We start from the raw sequence: 16832 nt of genomic DNA, 5'->3' as shown, positions 1-16832 counted from the left end.
GGACTGTTGTACGTGACATGCTGAAGGCAATAGGGACATAGTGTGACTACAGTCTACGCAGGTGCACACACGGTAAATCAGAGGCAAACAGTGTCCCAAAGATGCAGAATGACCAGGTGAGGGAGTGCCAAGTTAAAATGAGAAATGACTCAAGGGACACCTTCAGCGGAGTGACATTCCAGCTGTCCTATAAGATCTATGCTGCTCTTGGGGGCAAGTCACAAAAAGCCATGGACCAAACGGTTTTAACAATGAGAGAAAGTGAATCACCTGGATACGAAGGCCGGCGGCCAGCCGGTGACAGGTGGGTGTGTCCGGTGCTCCATCCCGGCTGGGGGAAGGGGTTCCTTCTGTTCTTCCATACTCGCAGCGTCCGCCTGGTCCTCAGCCAGCTCCCTCACGGCTCTGAGATCACTGCTGCAGTCCCTGTTGTCATCTGCAGGGTGACAGCATCCGGTAGAAGGAGGGCAGCTTCCTGAACATCTCGGAGCAAGGAGACCCTTCCCAGGGTCATGTGAGCTTCTCACACCTCATTGGCCAGAACTGTGTCATACAGTCTTCCCTAAGCCAATCACTGGCAAGGAGAGTGGGGTAGCCTGACGGGGCGGGCTTGGCGGGGCCCCGATGGATGGGGGGGCCTGTGTTTTCGAGTAAAATTGTAGTCCTGTTGGGAATGAGGAAGGGGTGCACGTGCTGGGGTCGGAGTGCAGGTGTGTGCTTGGTCGGCCGGTAGACACCGGTTCATGTTTCTGCAGACCTGGACAACAAGCAGATCTCGGCACAGGTGGGTCCTGGAAGGGCCTCGGGAGGGGCACGAGCCCAGGGGAGGTCCAGGGCGAGAAGAAGGAGCCCTGGCACGGAGCCTGTGCTGGGGACGGGGTGTTGGGCAAGGCGGGGCTGGAGGAGGAGGAGGTCCAGGTCATCAGTCCTGTACACCATCATCGGGAGTCTGGGTTTTACCCGGTGAGGACAGGAAGTTGCTGGAGAGGCCTGACAGGAGCAGGAGGAAGAGGTAGGACGAGACCAGGGGCCGGCAGTCCTGGGGGCCAAGGGCTCGCATCATTGCCCACCCCCCAAAGCCTGGGGCAAGAGGCACTCTGTCCTCTACCCCGGATTCGAAGCAGGGGCAGTGAGGATCGTGACGCCCACCTCGCAGAGATTTTGTGGGGACTGTGCGTGGGAGGAGAGGGCTGCAGGCCCTGAGGTCCATCCAAATGGGAGGTGCCTACTGTCTTCGTCCTACTATTTGCCGACGCCGTGTTCCCTAAAGTCACTGCAGACACTGAACTAGCTAATACTGAACCTTCGGGAAGAAACACACACGCACACGTAGCCCATAAGCTGAACTCCCCAAATCAACTCATCCTGGAGAGTCTATTTTACGAAAGAGGGAATGAGGTTGGGAAGTGTGAAGCTGCTCGCCTGGGGCTGCCCCACGACCCCTGTGCTGGGGTCGGGATTCGAACCCGATCCCGCCGGCCCCTGCCCAGGAGCTCCGCACGCTCCCTGCCCCGCTCTGTCTGGTGTCCGTCCTCGGGTGGTCTCTGCGCGCGCGAGGGCTGGCACAGGAGGGCGGAGCCTCAGCGCCTCTGACCTTGGCTGAAACCTGTGGGGCGGGGGCGGGGACTCAAAGTTCGCTGCTCTGCATCCACTGAGACGGTGCTGGGAGCAATACTGGCGAGTAGATACGCTTGGGAACATGGAGTCCACAAACAGGAAACATTTACTCCCTGGTGGTTCTGGAAGTGGGGAAGTGTGAGACCAGAGTGTGGGGGTTTGGGACGAGCCTCCCTCCCCCCAGGGTTTACAGACCACATTTTCTGGTCCTATTCTCACGAGGTGGAGCGGAGGGAGGAAGTAGGCTCCCAGGTCTCTTCCTCTAGGGGTGCTGACCCCACCACGCGGGCTCCACGCTTGTGATGCTACTGCCCTTCAAAGGCCCTTCAAAGCCCCATCTTCAGACATCCTATTGGGGATGAGGGTTTCAACATGTAAATTTCGGGGGGACACAAATGCACAGTCCGTAAAGCTGATATAAGTTGTGTGCAGTGTGGTGCAACTCGGAGCTTAGCCTACAACGGGACTCCCCTCATCTGAGCTGTTTTAATCCGATTCATTAAGGATGGCAACACCTACTGTCTTCCAAGGACACACATGTCCCCGGAGAAAGCAATCGAATGAAATCCCAAGGCCTCTGACTTTGTTACCTTCTTAATTTAAGTTTTTCCACTCCGGCCACCCCTCATCGCCTGAAAGATGAGGCGGTCTTAGGACTGCACAGGCTCCGAAATTTCCTATGCACAGAAAGGGTCCCGCGGTTTCCAAAACAGGTGTGTTCCTGCTGGTGGGACGTGTTTCGAGGTGCTTCGAAGTGGGAGTGTGGGTGGGTGGGTAGCGACGGACAAGGAGAAACCAGGATTTTCTGCAAATGCGGGAGAGTCGAGGTCTGGACTGCAGGAGGTGGGATCGGGAACGTTCTAGGGCCGGTGCCGGCCGGCTGATCCCGTGAGATCAGGGGGATGTTCTCTTGAGGGGACCTGTTCTCTTGAGGGGGGTCGCCCGTGGCCGTCAGGGGTCTGGGTGTCTGTGTCCCACTGAGTGCTCCTGCTGGGCTCCCAGCCCTTTCCGAGTACCCGAAGGAAGGGCCTCGGGGCCCGCCGCCGCGTCGGCATCACTGGGCTCTAACAATAAGGACGTGCTCCTCTGTTCTGTTTCTGCCCCAATCCAAGATCTTGTTTGGATTGCTCTCTTCCCAAGCCTGGGCACAGTCACGGAGACTTGGGTCCCTCGGGCACGCCCCGGAAGACAGCCAATTTGCTCGGTTCCTCGTGTTTCTTCTCCCTGTCCCTGGAGGGCTCAGTCTTCCTCGCAGAATGGGAGGGGGCCCCTCGCGTGGAGCTAGCCCGCACTGTTGCCCTCCAGCTCCCTGAGCCCGGGGTCACCCAGTCACTGTCACTGTCACTGGGATTTCAGCCCATGTTCCCATTAGTGACCTCGGCCAGTTCTAAAGGGGCCTGAGGACATGGGGACACGGCAGGTGGACGTGGCCTTGAGCCCGGAGGCGCGGAGGAGGGCTCAGCAGCCGGCTGCTCAAGCCCCTCCTGGTCCTCCATTTCCCTCTAAGTGAACTGCGTGCATCTCTTCCTTCTCCTTCTGGGGGCACATTCATGCTCGAGGACTCTTCTTCTTGGGGTGAGTGCCGGGACGGGTGGGGATGATAATTTATCTCAAACAATAAGAAGGTTGGCTCTTGGAGTTTGGAAGTTGATGTTTCTGACCTTGCTCTGGACCTGAGCATCTGGAGCTCGCAGGGGAGGTCTGGGCTGTGGGTACCAACCCCGGTGAGGAAGAGAGGGTCGAGAGTGCGTCTTTGTGTGTGGCTTGCACCCCAAAAAGCAGTGGGTGACCTCAGCCAGTTTGGTCCCATCGTGGGCCCCTCGCAGTCGTGACTCTGTGACAAACTGTTGGTTGGGGCATCTCCTGCACCCGAAGTGACCCTCGCTCTCCCTAAATGATACTTTCCTGATGGCCATGGAGAGACATCACCCACATCTTACTGGTTTATCCGGAGGAGGTGACGCGAGATGGAGGCTGGAATTGTGTGACGAGGAGCCGGCGGACACAGGCGTTGACGGGGCAGCCCCCGAGTGCAGAGCCAAACCCAGTGACAGCAGCTTCCCTCAGGGATCCAGTGCAATGGGGCACCAGTGCTCATACCCATACTTCCTGAGTAGTTTCTGACAAAGATGAGAATCTAGTGCAAAGCTTCCTTGGTTTTTCAGAAAAGATCCTCCTTATGGCTTGAATAACGTGGGTTTTTTGGGTTTTTTGTTTTTAGCAACATATGGCTACCTTCTAGGCATCCTCAAATATGGTACGGGAGGAAAATATGTTGCACCTGGGGTTTGATTAGTGGTGGTTTGAGTACATAAAAAAGGTGAAGTAAAGAAAAAAACACACAAAAGAGTCAACAAAGGTTATAGAACTCCATTAAATCATGTTTATGGTTTTGCTTGTCAGTATTTCGTAATACGGAATGGCTTTCCCGGAGTCTATTTATCAGTATTTGTCACTAATTAGTGCCTACAAATTACCTTCTGTTCGAGTCGTGTTCTTCTGGTTGTCTTGGTGTCTAATAAATCAGAGTTCACGAACTTTCGCTGTCCCCCCGCCCCCCCCCCCCCCGGGTCCCGCATTTTCCTGCTGATGCATCTGGAGACTCTGCTTCTCCCAAAGGTCTCCAACCACTGCGACTCCATTTTTGTGAACGGGAAGGAAATGAAGAGCAAAGTGGACACGACCGTGAACTTCACACACCAGCACTTTACCTCCCAGCTCGAGGTCACCGTCTGGGCGCCCAGACTCCCCCTGCAGATTGAGATCTCAGACACAGAGCTGAGCCAGATCAAGGGCTGGAGGATCCCCGTGGCCTCCAACAGGAGGTGAGGAGCTTGTGGGGGGGGGTGGTCTCAGGCCGCTGGGACCCGGAGCACAGGGGGAGGCAGACGGCCCTTAGCAGCCCAGGACCCGGGGAGGCAGCATCTGCTGCGGGCACAGTGGTGTGGGTCTGGGGTTCCGAAGGATTTGACTTGGGGACTCACTAGGCTTCTGACGAGGAAATCATCCCGGAGCTGTGAGTCGTGTCCTCCTCAGGGAGTAGCTGCTGAAATTCAGGGTCATGTTGCACCGCTAAGAAGCACCTAGTGTGGGGTATAGTTATTTTTTTTTAGTCCCTATTTCTTCGTTGTTCCTCCCTGTTATTCATGCTCAGGTCCCTGCTTGTAGGTGTCAGCCTAAATCCATGGAACGTGGCGTGGTGGTGAAGTTGCGGGGTCTAGAATGAAGCCACTGAGTTTTTACTCCGGCTTCCCCACATAGAGCTGTGTGACCCTGGGCCCGCTGATGAACCTCTCTGTTGCTCATCTAGCAATGGAGATGATGCTGTTACTGAAGGGAGTTGTCCTGAGTCTGAAGTGACACACTGTGGACCAGACAGAATTCTAAAGACGACACCCAGCAGGGTTCCCGTCTCCTGGTTATTCACTCACATCCTGATCTGGTGCTTCTGGGAGTGGATTTTACGGGGGTAATTAAAATTCTAAACGCACCAGCCTTAAGACGTGGAGATTATCCAGGTGGGCCTGACCCATCACTTGACCCCTTGAAAACAGAGTTTTGTCTAGCCTGGGGCCGGTACTGCACAGCGTGTAACCTTTTAAAATGGACGTGTTTTTATCCAGCATAAATCCCCCAAATCCACCGCTATTCTTGGCCGTATGGAGAATTCCCGTAACCGTAGCGCTGAGTGGTAATCCATGGTTTTTCCTCTCTCTGCGTGATGAATCAGCTGTCCGTGGGGGAGGGGGCACTCCTGCTGTGTCCAGCCGGGCCCGGTCACGGACAGAACTGCTGCGACACTCCTGGACAAGTTTCCGTGTGCACACGTGTCTTCTGGGGAAAGTGCCCCAGACCATAATTGTTGGGTCGTATGAATGGGACATAGTTAGTTTCAAAAGAGGCTCCCGAGCTGTTCTCCAGAGAGGCTGTCCCGTTTCACGCCCATAGCAGCGACGGATAAGTCACCAAGTGAAGCCACCGTTGCCGGCACTTTCTGAGCTTATGTCCTGTATGGCCCCTTTTACAAAGATGTGGAAAATGGGCAACAGACTGGTGGTCGCCATGGGTTGGGGAAGGAGCCCTTGGCTCCCCCATGGGGACAGACGAGTTCTGTGTCCTGACTGTTGTGATGGTTGCACGAATCCTCAGGTGACCGAATTGCATAGAAACACACACACGCACACACATGCACGTGCACACAGGTGTCCCAGTCGAACTGCTGAAATGTGTTATACTCAGGGTCTGTACCAGCGTCCGTTTCTGGATCCTGGCATTGGACGGCGATTATGGGAGACATTAACTCTAGGAGTGCTGCAGAGTATAGGGGGTCTCCCTGTATGTGGTTTTCTAACTTACTGTGAATTTCTAATGAATTCAAAATTTAAAGTTTTTGTTTGTTTGTTTTTTGGGTTTTGTTTTTTTTAATAATAGAATGCTGTCCTAAGAGAACAGGACCATTTCATTAATATGGTATTTCTAGGACTTCATGTATTCACTCAACACATTTATGAGACTGCCCCCTCATAATATAATCTTAATATTGCTCTCTTTTCAGTGTTATTCATTTCCTTAAGGGACATTTGACCTCGCTGTCAAAACTGGCCCACTGGTCAAAGTTAACACGAAGAAAAGAAGTGTCAGTGTTACATTCTGTGTTGATACTGCTGTTAGTCCATGTGACATGGTTTCTTGTAGGTTGACTAGCGTGTGTGGGATAAGCGTCAGAGCCACCCCAGCCCCCGCCCCCATGCCAGAGACCTTCATCCCCTATGGTGTCATCAGAAGGACTGAAAGTAAACTGGGAATAACTTTTCCAAATGTCATTCCAAGGTTTTGATCCTATGTCCCTTCGCAACACAAAACCATCTCACCTGCCCGAAGAGATACTCGCCCCTGACTTTGGGAAACCCAGGATGCTTCTTTATAGGTTCTGGTGAAAAGTTTTCCTATTATTTTCCCAATGGATTCATGGGGCACCTGGGTGGCTCAGTGGGTTGAGCCGGTGCCTTCGGCTCAGGTCATGATCTCAGGGTTCTGGGATCGAGTCCCGAATCGGGCTCTCTGCTCAGCAGGGGGCCTGCTTCCTCCTCTCTCTCTGCCTGCCTCTCTGCCTACTTGTGATCTCTGTCAAATAAATTAATAAAATCTTTAAAAAAAAAATAGAGAAAGTGGATTCAGAAGTCACGTGGAAGTCTGTAAATTCACTGTTCTGTGGCTGTGTAGACCACGTACCAACCACTCCGGCCTCAGCGTCTTGGTGGGGAAATAGAAATAAGTTTGGGGAACATTTTGAAGATGGGCAGAGTTTGCTATAAAGAGGAAGAGGGAACAGAGGGGCACGGCGGCCTGGGCGTGGATCCCGCTTCTAGACGGCTAGCTGTGTGTCCGGGCCAACGGCCTCTCCGCTCGGTGCCTCAGTTTCCCCACTGTAAGATCAGGATAATTAATGAAACAGCCTCCCTCCCTGGGGTGGAGATTAGAGGAGTCGCATGGGTGTGTCGGTCCGCCTGTGTCAGCTCTCATGGTCACATGAGCGCGTCCAGCCCGTAGAAGGTGTGACTCCGTGCGTCTGAATCCCTCCCGTGGCTGCTTCTGACACCACCCTGTCCCCCGATGGTCGCCGACTGGTCGCCAAACAAGGTCCTCTCCCAAAGCACCTGGGACAGGTTCATCTGGAGTGGAAGTTTCTGGAACAGTGAAGCCAACGAGGATTTCTCTGGTGGGCTGCGCACAGGGTAGCGAGAGGAGGGTCTGGGGTCCACAGGAGGAGGGCAGAGGCCGGCGAGGATCCGCAGGCCAGGGTGCTCCCGGTTCCCTTAGGACCCCATAGCTGCTCTGTGCCCAGCACTGCAGAGTTGGGGGTGGGAGGTGGGAGCCCCCCCCCCCCCACTCCACCTCTGAGGGCTCCGGAAAGCCACGCTGCCCGGAGCAGAGGACCTCAGCCATCCCAGAGCCAGTTCCAAACTGTCACACCCCAGTAGGTCACAACGATCTTGCCGTCCCCCAGGGGCCGGCTTCTCCTGCTCACACCTTGACCCAGGTGACTGTCCCACACACCTGGCGGGAGCAGAGGGACGGGGGTGTCAGGGGTCATTCCCGGGGGGGAGGTGCCCAGGCCTGTGTGGGGCCGGAGGAGTAGAAACTGGTCCCAGCTAGCTCTTCCCACCTGGGACCCCATGGCCTCCGCAGTGGGGACAGTTTCAAACCGCAGACTTCCAGAACACCGGACGGGAGGCTGCCGCTGCCTGCGTGGGGTGGCGTGTCCCGCAGGGTGGCGCTGCCTCCTGGGCTTCGAGCAGGTGGCAGCGTGCGGGCGCACACCGGGGACAGTGGGGAGAGAAACCATGTCGCGGGTTCCCACGCAGTCTGGAAGACCGGTGTGCCAAGCCCCTCAGCACCACCGCGTTTCAACCCGGTTTGTTTGCGCCCCAGGCCCACCCGGGAGAGCGAGGACGAGGAGGACGACGAGAAGAGAGGCAAGGGGTGCTCCCTGCAGTACCAGCACGCCACCGTGCGCGTCCTCACCCAGTTCGTGGCCGAGGCGCCCAACGTGGGCCAGCTGAGCTACATGCTGGGCCCCGACTGGCAGCTGGACATCACCGACCTCGTGGCCGAGTTCATGAAGGTGGAGGAGCCCAGGATCGCGCAGCTCCAGGGCGGCAGGACCCTGGTGGGCCGGGAGCCGGGTATAACCACCGTGCAGGTACGTGGTGATGCCCCGCCCCGGCCGGCCCCGACGAGGGGGTGGGGGTGTGGACGCGAGCGCGGGTGTGTGCATGCCAGAGACTCAAAGGCAGCGCAGAGAATTCATCAATATCAATAATCTAATGTAAATCAATGTTTGCATAGTGGGGAGGGTTGGGGAAAAATAGGACCTAACTTCTTTCATCAGTGAAAGCGAAATTAAATGTTCGGCAGAACCTACCTCTCCCCTCGTGATAACGGACTCCTCACATATCACTGATAGAAGTTGGTCCAGCCTGGGGGGGCTGGTTTTATTTTCCCAACCCTGAGGGTTAACCGCTTACCTATATATTACACTTCGGACAGTGGACAGAAAATTTTTTTAAATAGCCTATATTTGTACTAAAAATAACTTTTAAATCCACAGATACATGCTCTGTATTTTATTAGAATAATGGTAAAGCAATTTCTCTGATCAGTTGTAATGGAATAATTATGCAGAAAGACAGCAGCATGTTTTTTAGTAAAAAAAAATTTAAGGCGTTGCCACTGATGGTTAACAAAGCCCTATTTTAGGTGGTGCCAAAGCTGATGTTGATGGCGCTGGACTAAACATGCCCTATTTTGCATGACTTCTTTATTCCGTGGAGCACATTATCACAAACTGAGCAGCGGAAATCAGAATCGATTTATTGACTCGGGTTAGGTCAGGAGTTGACGTGAGCGGGCCTGGCTTCCACACTGGGGACATCACAAGACTGAGACAAAGGTGGCGGCCTGGCAGGGCTCACGTGGGGGGACTCAGGGAGAGGGTCCCTCCCCAGCCCGTTCAGGCTGCTGGCCACACGCACTTCCTCATGGGCCTGGGACTGGGGGGTCTTCCTCATGGATTGTCCGCTAGGTTCAGTCACTGCTCTGAGAAGACACCTGTGTCACTTCTCATGTAACTGCTGGGTCAAGTCCCTCTCCACGTGGAATCTCTGTGACTTTCCCTTCCACCACCAGCCGGGGAAAGCTCTGCTTGTATGGGCTTCACGGGACGCCAATGGATCCACTCAGGGAATCCAGGATAAGCTCTGTGATAAGGCAGACCTGCTGTGTGAACGTAACATCATCACAAGAGCGATTTCTCATCATCACGTTCCCAGGCTTGACAGATTAGTGAGGACATCTTGGGGGGTGGGTAGTTCTAGAAATTCTGCCGACTAGATGTTCCTCTCCGTCGGTTACTCCCCCTAGTTGCAAAAAATAGATGTTAAATTAGAAGCAGTGGCTTCTTAGGACCTTAAAAACCCCTCTCCCACTTTGTTTACATGGTCTCCAGCGGTGACACAGCGGCCCACACCGCGATCACTGTTGTCTGTGGGGAACGGCTCGCTGCCCCCTGGAAGGATGGTGGCAGAACCCTGTGCCCTGTGGGCGCTTTCCCACAATTTTGCCATTTCCACCTCTAACTGTTAGTGTCTGGGAAACTTCGTCGCTGCCTGAGTGCCTGGGGCCAAGGCGGGCAGTCTAGGTATTGCCTCGCAGTTAAATTGCAGTCTTCTTGGGAAATACATTGGTATTCTCGTGGCCTGAACCAGGGGAAAGGCAACGGACCAGCACGTGTCATACTCCTCCCGTTGGCAAGCGCGTCAGTGACCTGCAGCGCACTGCGGGCCCACGCAGTCCCCACAGGCGCGCTCCTCCAGCAGAGAGCTAAGGGAACGCGCTGGTGGAAACATCAGGCGGTCCTGACCCTTGTGTGCGGCAGACCCTGGAGCTTTCTCACTTCCTTCAAAGGTGCTCTCGCCGCTTTCCGACTCCATCCTGGCGGAGAAGACGGTGATCGTGCTGGATGACCGTGTCACCATCGCGGACCTGGGCGTGCAGCTGGTGGCCGGCTTGTCGCTTGCCCTGCAGCCTCACAGAGCAGACAAAAGAGCCATCGTCTCAGCGGTGTCGGCCCAGGACGTTCTCCAGGCCCCACAGCAGGTGGGATTCCAGAATCCTTGAGTCCGGGTCATTTGAGATCACCTCCCTCTCACGTCTGCGGAGGAGATCAGTAGAGCACTCGTAGCTAGGACGGGAGGCCCTTGAAGCTTCTTTCTGTTTCTGGTCGGGGTCAACCCTGTCTCTTTTTGAGAAAAATACCAGGGACTTAGATACATGTGGCTCGTTTTTGCTTTTATCCACCGACCACAGGTCCATGTCCCGTATGCTTTACCGCAGCCTTATCTGTGCTCAGCACACCCTGCTAGACCATGACCAAAGGATCCCATATTGTCATTCTGCCGAAGCAGGTGGTTTTCCATTTCAGCTGCTCAAACAAGCATGGCTAATGGGCAGCCAATCACTACTGTTTACAATCATTGCCATCTCTAAAGCTCTCCTCTGTCTTTGACCTCGTGACAAGGTTCATCAAGGCACCTGGGCACGGTGCCTTTCTGGTGAGCTCTTCTCCTAAGGCATCGTGTCCCAGGGCCCTCTGTCGGTGCGTGTTTCATTTCCTTGGCACTGGCTTCCTAATAAAGGGTATTCAAAATGATATTATCTGGAGCAGTAGCCTTGATGAACCTGATCTTGATTCAGATCAATGGCCTGATCTTTCAAAGTGTTTTTTAGAAAGGTCAGAGTCAACTTCTGTTGTCTGGCATGCAATAAATTAATATGCACTTTAATGCATTCCTTAAAGTGTATCATCATTTGCTTCTCACGTCAGTGGGGCAATCGTGCATTCTGGATGTCAGTTCAAGACATGCCAAGAACCAGTCAAGATCATAAGACATAGAAGTTTACTTTCCTCAGTCTCTATATTTAAATAATTTTCTATAGGAAATTGTATTTGTTTGCAATTTGAAGGAAACTGATCATAACATAATGCTTTGGTTTCATTTTTCTTAGGAAGCAATAGTCAGTTCTTGGATTTTGTTCAGTGATGGTTCGGTGACACCCTTAGACATTTATGACCCCAAGGATTTTTCAGTTACTGTGTCATCATTGGATGAAATGGTGGTGTCTGTCCAGGCAAATCTTCAGTCCAGATGGCCGGTGGTGGTCGCACAGGGTGAAGGGCAAGGGCCCTTGATTAAACTAGAAATGATGATTAGTGAGCCCTGTCAGAAGACCAAGAGGAAGAGCGTTCTTGCCGTGGGTAAAGGAAATGTCAAGGTCAGATTTCAACCAAATATTGATGAGCACCAAGGAGGTACCAACGACATTGAGGGCATCAGTCGGGAATACAAAGACCACCTCAGTAATTCCATAGACCGTGAAGGGAACCAGGAGAGAGCAGGTCAGGAGTGGTTCCAACATGGCGCCTCTGTTGGCCACGAGGAACGTGGCAACAAAAGCACAACCCCATGGTCTCCCCAGGAAGGAAAGGATAAGAAGTCACTCAAGAGTGGCGGCGCAGATGCCTTCACAAGCTTCCCCACTCAAGGGAAATTACCGGAACCCAATAATCCCAGTGACCTGACAGTGACCTCAAGGGGGTTGACTGACTTGGAGATCGGCATGTACGCTCTGCTCTGTGTCTTCTGCCTGGCCATTTTGGTCTTCTTGATCAACTGTGTGGCATTTGCTTGGAAATACAGACACAAAAGATTCGCCGTGAGCGAGCAAGGCAACATCCCCCATTCCCATGACTGGGTCTGGCTTGGGAACGAGGTGGAACTTCTGGAGAACCCCGTGGACATCACCCTCCCGTCGGAGGAGTGCACGACCATGATAGACAGGGGGCTGCAGTTCGAGGAGAGGAACTTCCTTCTCAACGGCGGTTCCCAGAAGACCTTCCACAGCCAGCTGCTCAGGCCCTCTGACTATGTCTATGAGAAGGACCTGAAAAGTGAGCCTCTGAATCCATCGGGCCCAAAGCGGAAGCGAGTCAAGTTTACGTCCTACACCACCATCCTCCCGGAGGACGGCGGCCCGTACACCAACTCCATCCTGTTTGACAGTGAGGACAACATCAAGTGGGTGTGTCAGGACACGGGGCTGGGGGGCCCCCGGGACCTCAGAGACTACATGGAAAGGCTGCAGGACCCCATGTGAGCTCCTTTCTTACGTTCGTATTCACCTCTATGCCTTCTGTTTTTGGAACGGTGGAGCAGCGAGTTTGTTCAGCAATAGGGGGTGATTTAACAAAGCTTCGTTTGGGGCGGTCTGGGGGGAGGGGATCCCTTTCTGAGCAGGTGTCAGAGGCCCGGAGAGTAACAGCAGCCGGGTTGTAAGCCGGGAAATGTCTCGAAAGCAGCCACCTGTAGCTCCTGGAGAAATTCTGAGGCGACAGTCGTATCTGCTACCTGCTCCTAGCTCAGTTGAAACACACTAAACCTGGCCCCACAGACATTGTTAGTCATCTCGCGACAAACGGCCGCGTGGGATTCGCAAAGGCTCGGGTGTTGATTTTTCTACTCCTAGAACTTTTAAAGCACAGTGGACACTCCTCGCCCTTGGCCTGAGACTGGACGTTCGTGAAAGATGCTGAATGTAGCCGTTCTTATTTGTAACAAGGCTGCTCATTATTTTTATACACATTTGCACCTGCACCTGGTTCCTTTGGCCTCTGGAATTCTTTTTGAAACACGAAGAAAAGCAATCATGGTCTCCTCTCTCGGAGACGTTTGATTTTCACATGAGTTTTAGTCGCCGACGTTCGCCGCATCTGGGTCGAACGTCAGGTGCTCTCCGTTGCCCACTTCCCTTACTGAAGGGGCGATGTCTGAGAAGCTTATCCTCACGCTCTTCTCCCTTCTCTTCATTGTGGAACGTCCTCGTATATCGGACTGGGACACGGGATTTTACATAAAATATTAATATAGTGCGAGGGAGGGCCATCTTTACAGTTTTCTATACGACGCTTACAAACTTGGGTGACCACTTGTCAACCGCATTTGTTTTTATCTTCTGCTTGTGGGACATTCGTGGGGGACTCCTGGAGCGTATTTCTGAGGGCAGAAAGACCCTGAGAGGCGTATTTATACTGGTGCTTTCCGGTCAACACAATTTGTTATCCAAGCTGAAATCAAAATTTTAAATTACTATGACACAGAAAGGAAATGGTGTAGGAATCTATGTTCAGGTTACACTTCTGTTTTACCAGAGCAAAAAAAAAAAAGAAAAAAAACGAAAGTTAAGTAGAATGATGTTTCAACTTAGCAATATGTAAGAATCCATCCATATAATGACCCCTCCCCCCGAAAAATAATCAGTCATGGCTCCGGCAGGGCTCAAGCCTACGCAGGGTAGGCACTGGTGGAGAAAGGAATGGGTCGGCTTCCAAGTTTCATAAATTAAATGACTGTTGGAGAGTTTCAGAAGCAGGTAGGCAGAAACACCCTAGCTGTTGGAAAGTCAGAGTGACAACAGGAAAAAAAAAACCAAAAGTGTGACCCCCTGCATAATTCACAAATTTAAAAAAATGTCTTTCAAAAAAGAGCAGGACGGGTTCCAAGCCGAGCAAGAATTTCAGATCAGCAGAGCAGAGCAACATTGTACACCGGGGCATAGCTGGGGAGACGGGCGCTGGGGCTGGCCCACCTCTTCCGGGCTTTCCGGGGCCATCTGCGTGGCTGGGGCCTGGACCTGTAAAGCCAGAGTTGCGAAGACCCGCCAGAGGGGCAAGGAAGCGGCTGGTTGACTCCACATGGTGGCGGAGGAGTGAGCCGTCGGAACAAGAAGCTCTGGGGTGTCGTGGAGCTCTCGGTGCACCCTGGAGCACGCCGACCCTGCCTCCTCGCGCACCATGCGGCAGCCACAGCGTCCTGCCTGTGTCCCTTGCCCACGGGACAGGGCGGAGATCAGCAGCGCTGTGGGTCTGATCTCTAGAGGCCCGCGTCCAGCCGATCTTGTGTTTCCGAGGGGAACTAAGGGCTGAAGCCGGTGAAGTTTCCAGAATCTTCTGACCCGATGGAAGCAAGAAGCCAGGAGACCCAGGCGTTGGCTTCTGAGCGAGTTTACAGAGAAAAGGCTGAAGCCCCCAGAGGAGGCGGCCGCCGCTCACCGAGGACTGGGTACGGAGGGAGCTCGCCCCCCGCTCCCGGAGGGCGCCAGGGAGTTCTCATGCTAAGGCCACGTAGCTCTCCAGACTAGGCCCGCTCACTGTGCCGCGTTCTCCATGTTCTCTCCCTGTGGATCGTCAGCATTCCGAAATAACGGGAGCTCCGTGTCTGAAGCAGAGGGAGCTCAGCGGATAGAGGGGGTGAGTCTCACGCACGCACACGCGTGTGTGCCCCCACGCATGTTCGGCAGGCTGCCCCCGCTGCTGCAGTGAGGCCCTGGGTGGCCGAGGGCAGGGGATCTGGGAAGGGACAAGGGAGCGTTACTGAGAAGCTTGTGCATCAGAGCCTTTCCTGGGGTCGGAGCACTTGCTGCAGACAGAGCACAGACCTGGCGGCCTCAGACGCGGGAACGTGCCAGCGCGTTCTCGGCGCCGCGAAACTGACTGCTGCCCTGAAGATGCCTCCCGAGGGTGAGCAGGAGTCCCCCCGGCGTGATCCGGGCTCTGTAGCCTCTGCTGGCTGCTGTTCTATCTCACTTCACCTTGAGAGTCACGTGGAAGGTCCTGGGCGGGGGCAGGGGTCCCTTTTACCCACGGCACACACTCACTTGGATGCACACGCGTGTGCACGTGTGTGAACAGAGAATACAGTATTTAGTAGAATGGCACTGCGGGCTGCTCCCTGACGTGCTGTGGCCACTATCCCAGCTCCCCAGGATTTCGGTGAGGTTCTTTCTGTCCTAAATGTTTTCTGCTCACCCGCTCACCAAGTCAAGGAAGATTGCTTATTTTCCAACCAGATCACTTAAAATGAATAGGAGCTACGCCCTTCAATATCTAAACCAGAACGGGGAAAAGATGTCACTTAGGAAACCTTGAAATCTGTTCCCTGGGGGCCTGCACGTGCCTGGAGTTTCCAGGTTTCTCACAGCAGGAATAGCCTATTGATCAGTGTGATTAGTCACCTTAGAACCACAGGGATCAATCCCCTTCCTCTCCCCCTGCCCCCCAGGCCAGTGCCAGCCAGCCTCCTCGGGGGCCGCAGGCTAGAAGCTGTGCGGGTCCCATGGATGGGACTCAGACGCCCATGGGGACCAGGCCACCTAGAAGTGGGGGGTGTGAGACCAGTGTTCTCAGCTGCCAGATGTACCCCCTCCCAGGCCACGCCCTGGGATCCAGGAGCAGCTGCCACACGACGGAAGTGAAGCTTAAATGCACCGTGTCACCTCGGCGGGGAAGCCAGAAGAGCCTGCCAGTGTCCCAGAGGAGCGCCCCCGGCAAGCTTCTGGCTGACGGTGTGCACCGACAGAGGACTGACTGACCCCCCAGCTCTTCTGTGTCGCGCCCTGGCCAGGGTCAGCTCCCAGACTTCAACTCCAGGCAGAGGGTGTGCGTGTGTACACGTTAGCGCAGGGAGAACACAGATTACTTCTTGTCCCGTTTGCCCCATCCGTAGATGAGCACTTTGTACATTGTTCATTTCTAAGTTTTAGGAAGTCGGCCTCTGTGTATTCTGACCCTTTTCACACTTTCTTCAGCAATTTGGAAAGGCATCCTCCCAAGAGGGGTGCTGGGCCTGGTCGAGGCTCTGTGTCAGAGAACCAACCAACCCACTGTCAACAACCACACAGAGCGCCTGCACCTGCTTCCTACGCGTCTCTGGGACCATTGTCTTTTCTCGAATCATCTCAAAAATGGCTTCAACTCTCCATCCTCGTCTCTGTAAGTGACACGATAGTTGATAGACCCAGCAACCCTCTCCTCCATCGAAATTCTAGACGTGTGATGTACCGCGTATCCCCTGTGATGTGGAGGGACAGGCCGGGTGGTGGAGGTTACGGGAGGACACGGCTGGCAGATATTTTTGTATGTGAGATACGCAATCCGACTCACCGAGAAGTGTGCTGGAATAGATACATTTTACAGCAGAAGCATGCAACACTGTAGCTTTTAAATGTACAGCCTTCCCACTCCGAAATATCTGAACCCGTGGTAGGGGAAACACCGGGTAGGAACGCAGCCTGGACAGGGCTCGGCTCGTTGGCGGTATCACTGATGGAATCTGCCAGAATATTTTGATCTTACTCTTCATTACTTTCGGATTTTTTTTTCCTCTTTTTCCCCCCCTGGAAATACTTCAGAAATAAAGTGACTACATTTCCCAGCATAAAGTATATTCTAACCACAGGGTAACTCATCATTTTTAACATGAAAATAAACATTTAAACCTTCTTCCGTGGTTTCTTTATTTTACGCACACAGCCCCTTTTCAATTTTAGCTCCTGTATGATTTCACTATATTGGTATCTATTTTTTTTTCTTCTTAGCCAGAGATTTTTTAATACCTCTGATAGAGCAATAAATGGAAACCAAAAGACAATGTTTCTTGAAAGTTACCAACAACTTTCACCTTGGAAAGCTTCTTATTTGCTTTCCCAGCCAGGTGACACTTATCCCAGGATGTCTCAGAAGGAGGGCTCGTGGCACCCACGTCCCTGGCCAGGGTCACACCGTCTTGGACTCAGCGCTGACATGCAGGATGCTGGCCCCC

General features: G+C 53.7%; 1 protein-coding gene across 2 annotated transcripts in view; it reads left to right on the top strand.

Moving 5' to 3' along the window:
* Positions 1 to 16550, top strand: part of LOC132023068 (transmembrane protein 132B) — a 351058-nt gene extending 334508 nt beyond the window's left edge. The window contains exons 6-9 of one of the 2 annotated variants that reach the window (XM_059408193.1): positions 4237 to 4442; positions 8050 to 8320; positions 10084 to 10275; positions 11185 to 16550. In XM_059408193.1, coding sequence (XP_059264176.1) covers positions 4237 to 4442; positions 8050 to 8320; positions 10084 to 10275; positions 11185 to 12333 — 1818 coding nt within the window. In that variant the 3' untranslated portion in view covers positions 12334 to 16550. The remainder of the gene's footprint in view (positions 1 to 4236; positions 4443 to 8049; positions 8321 to 10083; positions 10276 to 11184) is intronic. The other variant, XM_059408192.1, reaches the window with a different exon arrangement.
* Positions 16551 to 16832: the final 282 nt, after the last annotated feature.

Source organism: Mustela nigripes, chromosome 8 (genome assembly GCF_022355385.1).
Source record: "Mustela nigripes isolate SB6536 chromosome 8, MUSNIG.SB6536, whole genome shotgun sequence".
NCBI lineage: Eukaryota > Metazoa > Chordata > Mammalia > Carnivora > Mustelidae > Mustela > Mustela nigripes.
This window is presented reverse-complemented; position numbering and strand designations above follow the sequence as displayed.